Genomic DNA, 14,448 nt, shown 5'->3' with positions numbered 1-14,448 from the left:
GTGGTGAGAAACAGAACAGTAAAAACTCTAAACTGGGAAAACTAAAACTAAACACAAAGCCAGAACACGAACGAGGGTACCTTGCAGTGAGAATGACCAGGAAGCCGGAGGAATAAACACAGAATGACGGCGGGGAATAACGCAGACGAACCAGCAACTAACAGAGGCTGACACGAGGTTAAAATACACAGAAGGATAACGAGGGGATGAGACACAAAAGGAGGGCACAGCTGGGAGTAATCTGACCTGACGAGACAGGGGAAAAGTAAATTGAACACACTGAGAACAGACACGGACCTTCAAAGTAAAAGAGGAAACACATACACGTAATGACATAACACACCAACTTAACACAGACTGGGGGACTCAGAACATGGGAACATGAACCATGAACAGAAGAGTACAAACACCCAAGGTAACCAAAACCACAGAATACTAATAAACTAAACATAAACACGGAGTCACAGACTGACAATTTTATAACATCACATGTTGATTTTAAAGTGGCCCATGGCATCATTTTTCTAATGAAAAGCATGTAATACCTGGCCATTATTGTTAGAATTCTGCTACACCTTACAAACCCCTTTCCTATTCTTGCTGTCACAATGAGCTGCCATTAGTGCGCCCCGTGGAGCAGCATCTCAAATATGAGTAATTTGGACTTTTCCATTTAGTGTTTCTTTGGGCTCAGTGCCATCATTGGGTTTTATTTATTGTTTGTTAACTTTCCTGAACTTTGGAATACATTTCATCCCGTTCAGTGTGTTTTATTTGTCTCTCTGGATTGTGTAATCATGAACCCAGCTTTTTCACGTAACCCATCATTTATTGCACATTTGGATCCTCTGATCTGAACCCAGACAGTCACAGCTTTTTCAGCTGAGCTATTTCAGCAATAAGGAGATTCAGCAGCAACTGTGAAACAGCACAGACATCATCATGAGGAGTGTGTTTGTTTTCTTGCTTTTGATAACTGTGGCCAGTGCTAAAGTCTTTGAGCGCTGTGACTGGGCCCGTAAGCTGAAGGCAAACGGGATGGATGGCTATGGTGGTGTCAGCCTGGCTAACTGTGAGTACAGCCTTTTACTTAAACAATCTAAGGTGATCAACCCTGGATGGTCACCAAAATAAGCAGTTCACCATTGAAGTGACTGGGATAAGAGTCAGGAGTAGGTTCATCTCTACCCATTTATATGGATATTTGGCACAAGTAACTGGAGATTATATATCAGAACAAAGCTACCGTAGCTTTTTCCCTGAGTGGTTCTCTGGCATCAGTAAGAGTTCAATGAACTATCAATTAATGTCATGTATGGTGCTGATTGTCATGAAGTCAGGTTGAAAGAAAATATAACAGTAACAATTTCTGAGTTTTTGGTAAGACCCTGAAGAGAAATGTCTCTGTTTTGCAATCCAAGTTTGTTTATTTATTAAATGATCAGAGCAAAAGGTTGTACATGGTTTCATGAGCAAAAGTGATTGAATGTGAGATAGAAACAGACAGCATAAAGTCATCTTTCTGATCAGCTTCATCAATTCTTAAATACTTCTTACAAATCTTTCCTCCACTAACCATCATGATGCAACTTTTTATCCCACTGCTTTTTAGAGTTAACATTGGCGTTATAGACGTATCTCACAGCTCAGGTAGAGCCAAGACAGAGGAAGGTTTCTTTATTACAAAATATTCCACTCTGTAAACTTGCAGTCTGTGTTACAGCTCACTTGCATGGTGTGCAAAAGATTCCAGAGTAAGCGAGTCAGTGAGTTGGGGTGAAGGTGTTTTGTTCTTGCTTTTGACATCTATGTGATCTGAACCAATGAATCATTTTTGATGCATGTCAATTAGCAATATGATTAAAATAAAAAATTACATACTCTGATTGTCTGTGATTAGGGTTAATCACAGATGACCCTAAGAAATCAGAGGGTTAAAATATGACGAGAAGGGACTCTAACAAAGTGTCAGCATGTGAGAAGTAGTTAGTTGAGGATGTGCAAAGGACTCTTGTCCTTTATCTTTCAGGCAATCTGCATTTCCATCTCTTCTGTTCTGTCTGCAGGGGTTTGCCTGACCAAACATGAGTCAAACTATAACACAAAGGCAACAAATCGTAACACTGATGGATCCACTGACTTCGGCATCTTTCAGATAAATAGCCGCTGGTGGTGCAATGACCGCCGCATTCATTCAGCAAATGGATGCAACATTGACTGCGATGGTCAGTGATGATCTGAGGTTAAGTCTTCAGCAGTAAATCATCTTCAGTGGCTTAATACATTTATACTGATTTATTCTAAAACTGATTTATTTACTTTCTTTTCTCAACCTGCAATATTGATTTTGTGTATGGATAAGTGTTTTTGATAAAAGCACTTTCACTCACTTTTCCCAGATGTTGTCCTTATTATTCCACAGTGTTAACTTTTTTCTTTCCCCCTTCGGCCACAGTGCTTTTGACAGATGATGTCACCCCTGCGATCAATTGTGCCAAACGTATCGTTAGGGAACAAGGCATCACAGCCTGGTAAGAACAGATCATTATGTGATTGGGATGCACTGATAGTTCTGTGTTCATTGGACTGACCTTTGAATCTGGTTTTAGGGTTGCCTGGCGCACTCGCTGTCAGGGCCAGGATCTCAGGCCCTATTTGTCCGGATGTCGTCTTTAATCAACACATAAACAGAAGGGTGTCATCGACATAGTAAATTGTCTCCATCCTTCTCTGTTTCTACTTTTAAAAGAAAACATATTGGGTGACCCAAATGATTAAAAATCAGTTAAAATCTCTAATCTTTCAATGTTTTTCATTCCTCATTTAAAAAATTAAGAAAATGTGGTCTCATGTGTTCTAAATAAATCAGTAAATATGGAATGCTTTGTGTCCTTGATTAGACCTTTTCTTAAGTAAAAACAGACAAGAAACTTTCCAGAACTCTGGGATCTATTTCAGCCCAAACAACGTGTTTTGTTTGTTCAGCTGTATTTTTTTTAAAACTCTAAATCCACCATTGCTTGTATTTCTATTCTTACCCAACCCTTCCCTTGTGCGTATTTGGGTCCTCTAATCTAGAACTTTTACAAACTTTGGGGATCTTTTTTTGCTGGATCGATATGCTTTGTTTGTACAGCTCTATTTTTTTTTTTTTTCCACTTTAATGCAAAAGCAAGCCTGGGCAGCCACATCATTTTCAGCTGAGCATTTTTGCCAATAACAGGGGAAAGCAGCAGTAGCTTTAGACATATTTGGACAAACAAAAATACCATCATGAGGAGCCTGTTGGTTTTGCTCTTCCTGGCTGCGGCCAATGCCAAAATCTTCGAGCGCTGTGAATGGGCCTGCATGCTCAGGGCTAATGGGATAGATGGCTACTATGGAGTCAGCCTATGGGAGTCAAACTATAACACCATGGCCCAAAACACCAACAATGATGGATCAACTGACATTGGGATCTTTCAAATTAACAGCTTAATTCAATGAAACATAACATTTTCTGCTTGCCTAGAGTTAAAAGGTGCGGGTTTGCTTTTACCATTTAACGGTGAGGCAACTACATATTATTCACAAATCATCGAATGACTCTTAAAACATTATGTGCTACATTGGGGATCGAAATTTTGTGTCAATATTCTATTGGCCCTCTAGTCTTAAAACCACTTCTGGTTTGTGCTCTTTTTTTTTTTTTTTTTAATTTACAGCTTTGCCCAGATTACGTTTAATTGCAGTCACAAGAACAATAACATCAATTAAATTAAAATAAGAAGAATGTACTATTCAGAAAATCTTACATTCAAGCACGTTCGGCATTAGTGGTGAGTTGCAGATTCATTTATTGGTTAGCTGAAGAATATAAATTAAGCAATAAATGTACATTTATGAGTCTGGTTTTCATTCACTTTACTGTAAGAAAATGAGTCTTGTCTTATTATGACACATGCTGACTAAAATGTTAACTGTAATCATTGGGGTCTAAACACCAATTAGGTCTCAACACCCACACACAGAGCAGCAAGCACATAAAAGAAGAGAGGTGTGTGTGTGTGTGTGTGTGTGTGTCGGGGGGGGTATCAGTGGTCTCTTAAAAGGATATCAGTTGCACAGTAAAAATATAGATGGACAGCCTACAGGTCTAAAAAATAAATTCATGCTAAACACTTCAAACCTGCATGCTTTCTGAAGGTTAACAGGTCACGGGTTGCCTGAGTGCAAAAAATAAAATAAAATAAATAAATACAACTTTGAGCATTGTACTGCTAAACTGATCTATAACCTCAATAAATATTTTGTCCATTGGCTTATTGTCCTGTGTTAGTTTTGTAATTTGATAAACTATAGTCTTCTGATGTAAAGTAAATAATACAGCTTTGAATGCTTTGCAAAAAACTAAACTTTGCAAAACTTTAGAGTCCATCCAATCAGTCTGCTTTGTTTACCTGTCTGGGTTTGGTAACAATGAACCCATCATTGTGTGTTAGTGTTTTTTTACATAACTCTGTTCTGGTCCTCTTATCTGAACATAGTCAGTAAAAAAGTAGGAAATTCAGCATCAGCTCTGGACAAATTGAGACCAGCAGAAACATCATCATGAAGAGTCTATTGTTATTGCTCCTGGTTAGCTGTAGCCAAGTTGAAGGATAGTGGAATGGACGGCTACTGTGGTGTCAGCCTGTCAGACTGCCTGGTCTTAGAGCTTAATGACTTCATGATGTGTTTGGGGTTAGGAGAATCTCTAGGTTCACTTTACATAAAATTTACCTGTATATTTTTGTGTTGGAGATACAAATGTTCTAATAATAACACATATTAGACATGCAAGAATATTGCTTTCTGGGTTAAATTTAGTTCAATGCCTCTTGAATCCACTGGTTCAGCTGCAATTTGGGTTAAAATTATGATTAGATTATTATTATGATGTAAGAAACTTCATTTGAAAGCAAAAAGGTTCTAGTTGATGAACTTTGTACACGTGATGTATGCTGCTTGCAAAAAATAAAATAATGTCTTTTTTTTAAATTAGCATTAAGTCAGCACTTTCATTGCATTATAATATTATATCCTTTGGTGCTAGTTGGAAGTCAGCTTGGAAAAATGTCACGGCCTGGCTGGCAGACCAGCACTTCTCCTAAGTGCTGGTATTTCGTGCTCTCTGCCCCTGTGCCTTCGCACACCCTGTGTCTTGCAGTCCTGTGTTCCGCTGTCCTCCTGAGGAAAAACAACAGACACAGCCGTTATGGCACCAACTCCACCAGGCATACACTGAACAGCACTTTAACCACTGACATGGAGTCTAACTCAACGATCCTGCGCCGGAGGAAGCTCCACCGCTCTGTTAAGTAGCTCCCCCGACGAGCCCCGGTTGCCCGGGGCGGCATCACAGGCATCGGCCAAAAAAAAAAAAAATGCTCGTACTCATGCTGCCCCGACATCAGCCAGCGCATATTGGGAATGGCATAGGCATCGATCGGTTTCCTGTCGCCCATTTGCTGGGAGTAAGGGTGCCCTTCGTTTGCGAGGTGCGCCTGCTGCTTGCGGCGCAGACAGGAGAGGGCGGGGCGGCGGGGGATTCTCTGACCGGCTGGAGCAGCATCTAATAACCAACTCTCAGAATAAAACAAAATAAAAACAAACAACAAACACGAAAACACCAGACATTATAATACAGACTTATAATTTGCACCGATGTTTTTTTGAAATTCTATAAAGTGAGCGCGAGAGCCCTCGGTGCGCCTGCTCGCTGCTGAAGTCAAAGTAAACTTTATTGTCATCTCCGCTACATACAGTCCAGTGTATAGAGAGATGAGACGACGAGGCTCCAGTTACAGCAGTGCAAGTAAACAAACAATATATATAAGAAGAGTAAGAAAATAAATCTACACTTTAGGACTCTGGGTAAAGGATCAATAACAATTTAAAATTTATAATTTACAGTCTGATGATTTAAAGTCGCACACACAACCCGTCGAAAGGGGAGGGGGGCCGGCTGCTTCCAAATAGAGCACATTTCATTTATAATGTTGTAAATCCAAGCCCATTATGTATTCATGATTTGAATCCTGGGTTGTGTGAAATCCCAGAAATGCACCCTAGACAAAGTGAATCTGTGAACTAAGGTGTAGGTGTGTTAGATCATGTTGTGGTGATCCTTGGGTTGTGGGATTTGTGTTCATACTGGAGTGCAAAATTAAAACCAATGGAAGATGGACAAGAAAAGTTCAAAGCCATCAGGTCCTCGGTTTAGAAAAAAAGAGAAAAGAAGAGGAGAAACAAGTAAAAGATCCAGGTAAGCAGATGTTGGCACAGTACTGGGACTTTTCTATGCTGTTGCTTGCCCCATGTCCCGTGGGAGCAACCCCCCTTAGTTTAACGGGTTCCCTTTATCGGATTTTGTCAGTCTAGTTGCTTTGCAACTGCACGGAAATGCTCACTGCTCCCACACATAAAGCAATGCTGACAATATTACTCATCTGCCTGCACACAAGCAAAACATCTGGGGCGATGACATGGTGAGGGACAATATTGCTGTGGTGTAACTCTTTGTTTAAACTGTACTGTTCCATTCACATGCACAGATCCATGTGCACAGTTTTAAATGTTTTAATAACAAATATCCCTCTCACATGGATTAACACAAGATTTGCTGCAGGTTTCCTTTGTTAAACACACAGAAAAGAGTCTGTTGGAACAAAGGCTCTATAAAATGAAACTACTTGAGCTCTGAGAGAGTCTGGTGGTCAGATTTAAACCCTGCGAGGCTGCTCTGATAAACAAGATGGACATTCACATATGCATTCTCAACATTTTTTTTCTAAATGCTTTAACAAAACCAGAGAGCTGATTTAGCAGGAGAAACCTCCGAATGTGGAACCATCAAGTCTGACACATGTGCGCAGGATAGAAACATGTCTGTTTTTTCTCTTTTTTCCTGACAGTAAAGCCTCTTCTTAGTCATTCAGACATCTTTCTGCTGCCATCTACTGGCTTTTATCTTTCTGTGACTGATGCCTTTATACACCATGCAAATATCAATCAGCCACTATATTAGGAACACCTTACTGGTACTGGGTTGCACCTAGCTCAGCACCTTCTCATCTGGGAAGAGAGATCAGAAATAAAGGAGAAAAATGTTTGAAAATGACGCACTGAACCAGAGAATTGCTAAAAGACACATAGACACAACCTAGTTCATCTTCATCAAAGTTGCTAAGCTAAATCAAAACTATCAGCAAAGCCTCAGTACTGATGAAAACATAAACGGGCTCCTGAAAGACAAAAAAAAAAATCCACTGCAGCTGGCACAGTACAGCACATTTACAAATGAGAGAGACCGGGTAGGTCTGCTCTCCAGCAATAATAACTGAATGACTGAATAACCCAAATAGAAAAGACCTTTATTATCATTGTACATGTACAACAAAATTCTAGGTGTTCCACAGCAACTGTGGAATAAAATAACATATTAAACATAAAGAATAAATAAAATTATAAAATCAGGAAGAATATATACATAAATATGTACACGAATAGGAGAAAGGCATACATTAGAGAACAAAATAGTTGAAAAGTGCAAAGCATTGCAAAGATCTGTGCTCAGGTCACTTCTGTCATCATAAGTCCAAACAGTGTCATTTTATGTACTAGTGGTCAGTTTTGGTATTACAACAATTGATATCGCCTGCAGCACCGACTTACCAGGACACCTCCTGATCTCCTCTTGGGTGTAATGGCTCCCAAAATAATGGTTTTACATTAGAATAATTTAATAATATGACACACTACTGTACTAAAGTCATCAATAATAATTTTACAATTTTATTGCCGCTCATTTCATTACAAAGGCACTTCAATTATCTGCACAATGAATGAATTAAAAATATATCAGATGTGTGTTTTTCTTCCTGCTACAATCAGCTGTCAATTTGTGTGCAGGGAGGAGGAAAATGGTGGTGAGGTCGACAACTGTTGATGAGTGGAGATGTTACTTTTGTTTTTGTACCACGAGAGGCTGAGAGTGTGATGGGAAGTTGTTCTGCTTCAAATTGAGCACAGAATCAGCACAGAAAAAAAGAAATCGCCATCGAGACTTTAACTCTGTGCAAACATCTGCATGAAGAGCACGCTAACACGAAACTAGCCAAGGACTAAATTCTTACATACTGGATTTCCTTGAAATATATCTCTTTGTACACACACACACACACACACACACACACACACACACACACACACACACACACACACACACACACACACACACACACACACACACACACACACACACACACACACACACACTTTCTTTCAACCACTGAATGATTTTCCTTCTGTCTTTAGTCTGTGGTTGAGGTTCAGCCGCTTGCCTGTTCTTTGTTATCTGCTCTGAACAGAGGTGTGTATCAGTTAGAAACACAGTTCAAATTTTCCATCACTGCTCTTTCTGAAAACCACAGAACCACACGACAGGAACAACATGTGACAGCAAAGTTTATTGATGCTGCAGAGGAAGCAGGACAACACTGTAGAATCAACTGCACGGTGCCACACAAAGCAAAGTTACAGAAGGCATTCAAAACAATGCATTACATTTATATTTTAGTTACTTTTAGTTACACTACATACAGACAGACCTGTATAGCCACTGAGAGTGTAAATTATAGCGAGAGGACACTGCACAATATAGACAAGTAAATATTATAAGTCAAATTCCTCAGGTCTGATGGGCTGTGTGGACCAGTTAGAGACCAGCAGCTGGTCATTGGTTGGACTGGTGGACTACAGCTATATAAATAAACTTGCCTTGCCTTACAGTGAAGAGTAGACAACGTCTGAACACAGACACACACACAGTTGAAATGGTGTGAGAATAGAGAATAAAAGGCTTTTCTAAAACTCATCTGATATGTTTATGTAAAGTAAACTGACAGAATGGGGAGAAGATTTAAACCACTTTGGTGATAAATTTAAATTTGTTGTTGAGGGTTCAGTGAGATAGAGACATCGTCTCTCTGAAGATCAAACTGGTTACAGGAGAAACAAACTGCAGATAAAGCTTCATATGTGTGAGTTCAGTTTGAAGTTAAACTGATCAGCTCCAAATTTGGGAGGAATTTAAAGAAGTTTCAATATTAAGCCTGAAGTATGATGTAAATGTGAAGGATTAAATAATAAATAAAAAATGTAAAGTATGATATTGCACAGCATCTGCACCCGATAATGTTTTTGACATTAAAGTGATTTCAAATTGCCTCTCTATCACACACACCAAACTATGAGGTCAAGTTTAACCCATTAACAGCCAATATGCCGCACAAAAAATGTTAACTACAAAATGCGAAATAAACTCAGTAAAGTAAATTACTGAGAGGACAAATCTCCCTATGTTCATACAGTTTACAAGATGTTCACAGCTTACAGGTGGAGGATGCTGCTGATGTGATTTCATCTTTATAAAAGTGATTTTTACAATTGACCTGCTGAGTTTGTTTGTTGCATAAATGATATTCAACTATTTATAAAAAGGAACAGAAGCCAAGGAAAAAAACTTAATAATCTTTATGCTCGCTTCTATTAAACAAAAGAGACAAACCCTACATCACATTAAAAAGATGAGAGCCTCATTAATGCAGAGGATACATGAACCACCAGGCAGAGCTGTTATGATGTCACATCAGGAGTTTAAAATATGTCTGTGTGGGAAAAAAAACTTAGAGAAACATCCAGTAACTTCTATGAAAATAGTAGTTACTGGATGTACCTCCAGTTCTATGAATAGTTGTGTTGTCTCCTAAAGTGTGGACAGACTGTTGTGGACATGTTCCCCTCATGAATACAAGGAACAGTAATGTAATAAAGTCGGATAAAATCAGATATAAGTCATACGCTTTAGTTTTACTTTCATTCTTGGGGCAAATTCTGCTGATCCTGATACTTTTGTACTTTGACTTATGTAACATTTTAAAATCAGACCTGACATACCAGTGAAAGGGTTTGGACACATTTCTCATGAGATCATTTCAGTAAATATTATGATGACACAAATGTACAAAATACATCTCTTTTCTTCTTTTCTTTTCTTCTGTCCTGCACAGTAAACATTTAGTCAGATCGCAAAACTCTCGATGACAGTAAAGCATTACTGCAGAATGTAACAGTTACAATTCATAACGTGATACCAGTGATATTCTGAAAGTGACTAAAGAGCAGCTGTACCTGTTTGTCCATAAATGATGTCTTCAGTTCGCAGGGCTGAGTGGACGGGAACAGGATCACTCTCTGTACAATGAAACACACACAGAGGACATCACTGCAAATGCTACAAGTTATAAAAGTGTTTTTAAAAAAGACAACAACTTATTACTGCTTCTTATACAATGAAAATATTTCCTAAAATTTTCACCAATTCTTTTTTGTGTGGATAAGACCACACTTGTTATATTTGTTCATTTATTGTAAACAATATGAGAAGAAAAAACATTTTATCAGAAGGTACAAAACAGACCCACACTTTGTCACACTGTATATATTGTGTTGACAGATTCCTGTTTGTCTTCATTTATCAGCTCAGTGGAAACAGCAGGGGGGGCTGCTGTGGTTTTCCATGCAGTGTTTTTAAAGGACAGTTTGAGGTGCTGAGGTGTGGTTCATTTAAATTTTACTTCAAACATTGCTTTCATGCAGAGTTCTAATGTTATCTTGTCTTTTAATTCATCAAAAGTAGAATAAAGAGTTCTGTTTTTATGTTTTATACAAATGTTCATCATCCAGTGATGACAAATTTACTGCATTGAGGTTGGTTCATGACATCTGCCGTGCATAAATACATCCTGATCACAGGCATAACAACAACTCAAAGTGAGATGCTGTGGCCTATCATAAGCTCTGATGATCTTCTTCAGCTGTTCTATCACAAGCATAAAACAGATTTACTCATAAATACAAATATAATGTCTGTACGTGTGGAACAAAGAACAGCCCAATAACCAGGGATCCTGAGACTGACTGGACCAGGATGTTATGCAAACTATAAAATGATTCAAACCATATCAGTAAAATACAAAACTGTGACATATATGTGAGCAGAACTGATCTTGATTCTGTTTGCACACTAACAGTCCTGCAGTACAACCTGAGCAGATGAAGTATTTTTATCTGACAGAGGAAACATGACGACCACAAAGCTACTAGTTTCTGTTAACAGACTAACCACAGGCTGAAAAACACACAGCCCAACATGCAAAGAACAGCATTGATTATCACCTACAAACTCACAACATACAACTCTGTTCTGTCAGCCGAGCATAAAACAGCTTTTCTCTCTCCTGTCTCACAACTTTCAGCTTTCTCAGGCTCTCTGCTCTCTGTTGGTCTCTTCATCTCTCCTGGATTTAGTTGGCACAAAAACTCCAGAGAGCACAAGTTCTAGAAGACAGAACTACAAGGTTTAAAGATATTTAAAATCAATTTTTAAAAAAAGATCCGTCCATTTGCAGCAGGAGAGTGATAATTATGAACAATCACTGAATGTCAACTGGGAAAAAGTTTTAAATGTTATTTTGTCAAAGACTGAAACAGTGCTGCTACTATAGCTACATATTATACTGCACCACTCAGAAACCTTTAAAATAAAATGTGCACAGATTTTGTTAAAGTTGCCAAATTCAAAACTGTCAGAGATTATCAGTAGATGCAGCTAATCTATCAGTATGAGAAGCCTACATGATATTCTTCCTGAGATAAAAACATTTTCAGACAGCATTACATCTGAATCTAAGGTCAAGGTCACCAATGTTTGAACTTGTATGAGATTTTTTGTACGTAGTGAGTTGTTGTATTCATAAAGTTGTGTGACACATTGTCTCCAAAAGTTGATTCTGTTCATCTGGACGTAGCGTTTTGTGGGAGAAACGTTTCGTCACTCATCCAAGTGACTCCTTGAGTCTCAGCTGACTGCAGGTTTCCCCAATCTTATAAACAGTACATTTGCATAATGACTCATAATGAATCAAAGACCATTGATCAACTGTCTGTATGATCAACTCGGTCACCTATAACATCTCCAAGTTTCTGGTTTCGATCCTCAACCCGCTGGTGGGCAGCTCTGAGCACCACATCCAGAACACGTTGGACTGAGAAGGTGAGAGATGTCATTATGGAGGCAGATGAAACCATGGTCTCGTACGACGTTGCATCTCTCTTCACTTGCATCCCAGTCACGGAAGCGTTGGAGGTAGTCCGTAAGAGATTACAGGATGACACCAACCTCAGAAACAGGACCACTCTCAGCATCGACCAAGTGTGTTTGCTTTTGGAACTGTGTCTCCATTCCACCTCTGTCACATACAAGGGTGGCCAATTTGTACATGGAAGAAGTGGAAAAGAGCGAACACCATCCCCACTGACACAGCGGCCAGGGAGGCAGAAGAACAGCACATCAAGAAGGCCCTGAGTAAATGTGGTTATCCCAGCTGGACTTTTGTCAAAGCTGGAAAGGCACCTAAAGAAAGCTCCAGCTAATCCAGGAGAGAAGGACAACCGCTGCTCAAGCGAAAAGCTGTAGTGATCCCATATGTGTCAGGAGTATCGGAACAGTTGAGATGCATTTTTTTCTAAACGCCGCGTCTCTGTGGCTTTTAAACCCCAAAACACACTGTGTCAAAAATTGATCCACCCAAAGGATTGGGTCCCCCGACACAACCAGAGTAACATAGTGTACGCTGTTAAGTGCAGGAGGATTGCCAGGATTTATACATCGGGGAAACCAAACAACCTCTGGTGAAGCGGATGGCACAGCACAGAAGAGCTACCTCGTCAGGCCAGGACTCTGCAGTCTGTTTACACCTACAGGCCAGTGGACACTTTCTCAATGATGAGGATGTAACATCCTGGACAGGGAGGAACGCTGGTGTGAGCGCGGAGTCAAGGAGGCCATTTACGTGAAAAGGGAAAGACCATCACTGAATCGAGGAGGGGGACTAAGGGTACATCTTTCGCCATCTGACAATGCTGTGATTGCAGCCATTCCCCACCTCTCTGTGAATGGTACTCATGGCCATTGATCAGTGGTTGTTGATCAGTGGTCATGAGAATTTGCATAATTATGATTAAGGAACTGACCTCCCAGCCCATTGTTCCTTCAGAGGGCTGGTTTCAGTCATTATGCAAATGTACTGTTTATAAGATTTGGGGAAACCTGCAGTCAGCTGAGACTCAAGAAGCCACTTGGATGAGTTACAAAACATTTCTCCCACAAAACGCTACGTCCAGATGAACAGAATCAACTTTTGGAGATTTACTTACCTGGATGATTGAGCATGCATCAAGACGTGTGACACATTAGTTTAAGCTCAGTGAGTTCACAGAGTTCCTTTAGCCAAGTTTTATAATTCCTCTAAATATTAACATGAAGCCTAAACACACAGCGCATTAAAAACTACCTCTGCTTCCTCTGATTGGCTGTTGTTGATGACTTGAGATTTTCTGTGACTGTACGTGATGTCATCTCTAACTTCTCCATCAGCTGAAATGAGCCAGAATGAACAGCAAATTGATTTACTGTTTCATGCTGTGAGAAAAATATTAGTGAGTACCACATCAAAATAATTTACTGTGAAAAACAAAGTCTGAGTCTCACCTTCAGTTTTCCTGTGAACACATCGTCTCCCTAACAGAACCAGTAACACCAGTAAGAACCCACAGATCGATTTAAGAAATGACAACACAGAGAGAGCAGTGGAGGACAGTGATGGAGGAGAAGTGGATGTAGGTGGAGGTGTGGATGTAGGTGGAGGTGTGGATGTAGGTGGAGGTGTGGATGTAGGTGGAGGTGTTGATGTAGATGGAGGTGTTGATGTAGGTGGAGCTGTGGATGTAGGTGGAGGTGTGGTGGTGTCTTCCCCTAAAATAAAGCAAACACAGTCATTAAGTTGTCGTCACATTGTGAATGTTGAAAGCTGCAGAAACACAGACAGGTGAGTGTGTCACCTGTGACAGTGATCCAGCTGGATGGAGACTCTCCATGACCGCTGATGTCACACTTGTAGAGGCCTTCATCAGACCTGGAAACATGCTGGATGGTCATGTGACCTGTAGGCTGCTTCCTGATGAGGGAGCCATCTTTATAGAAAGCAGCTGGGAGGTTGGAGGGAGTGGTCTCTGTTTTACAGAGCAGAGTGACGTCATCTCCCTCCATCACAGGGAGGACAGGACTCTGCAGGATCACTGATCCACCTCAACACAGAGACAAACTACAGCATTTCATCCATTTACACACAGCTTCATCAACACTAACTCCACACACTCAGCTTACCAGTGACTGTCAGGTTAACCATGTTACTGATGGGACCCTCTCTGGACTCACACCAGTAAACTCCGCTGTCCAATGGGAACACAGTGATGTTACATGAAGAACCAGCACCTTCTCCCCACACATCTCCACACTGAGTGATC

The 14,448-nt window shown here is 40.0% G+C and overlaps 1 protein-coding gene and 1 long non-coding RNA gene across 3 annotated transcripts; one reads left to right on the top strand and one right to left on the bottom strand.

Annotated features, from left to right (window-relative positions):
* Positions 1 to 942: 942 nt before the first annotated feature.
* Positions 943 to 2,676, top strand: LOC308392941 (lysozyme C-like; the record flags this gene model as incomplete). Its single annotated transcript, XM_080876327.1, has 4 exons — positions 943 to 1,072; positions 2,067 to 2,225; positions 2,456 to 2,531; positions 2,610 to 2,676. 4 exons carry the CDS (start codon positions 943 to 945, stop codon positions 2,674 to 2,676), a joined length of 432 nt encoding a protein of 143 aa, XP_080732453.1.
* A 5,596-nt stretch (positions 2,677 to 8,272) lies between these two features.
* Positions 8,273 to 13,501, bottom strand: LOC308392983. Of its 2 annotated transcripts, none has more exons than XR_013970889.1 (3): positions 13,437 to 13,501; positions 10,213 to 10,275; positions 8,273 to 10,083 (listed from the first exon to the last, which is right to left on the bottom strand). It is a non-coding gene; the product is annotated as an uncharacterized lncRNA (long non-coding RNA). The 2 variants fall into 2 exon arrangements; XR_013970890.1 differs by lacking the exon at positions 13,437 to 13,501 and adding an exon at positions 11,818 to 12,682.
* Between the last annotated feature and the right edge of the window lie 947 nt (positions 13,502 to 14,448).

The sequence above is a fragment of the Rhamphochromis sp. 'chilingali' genome (genome assembly GCF_963969265.1).
Source record: "Rhamphochromis sp. 'chilingali' genome assembly, chromosome: 1".
Taxonomy (NCBI): Eukaryota; Metazoa; Chordata; class Actinopteri; order Cichliformes; family Cichlidae; genus Rhamphochromis; species Rhamphochromis sp. 'chilingali'.
Note: the sequence above shows the minus strand (reverse complement) of the source record. Positions and strands in the feature narration are given on the sequence as shown.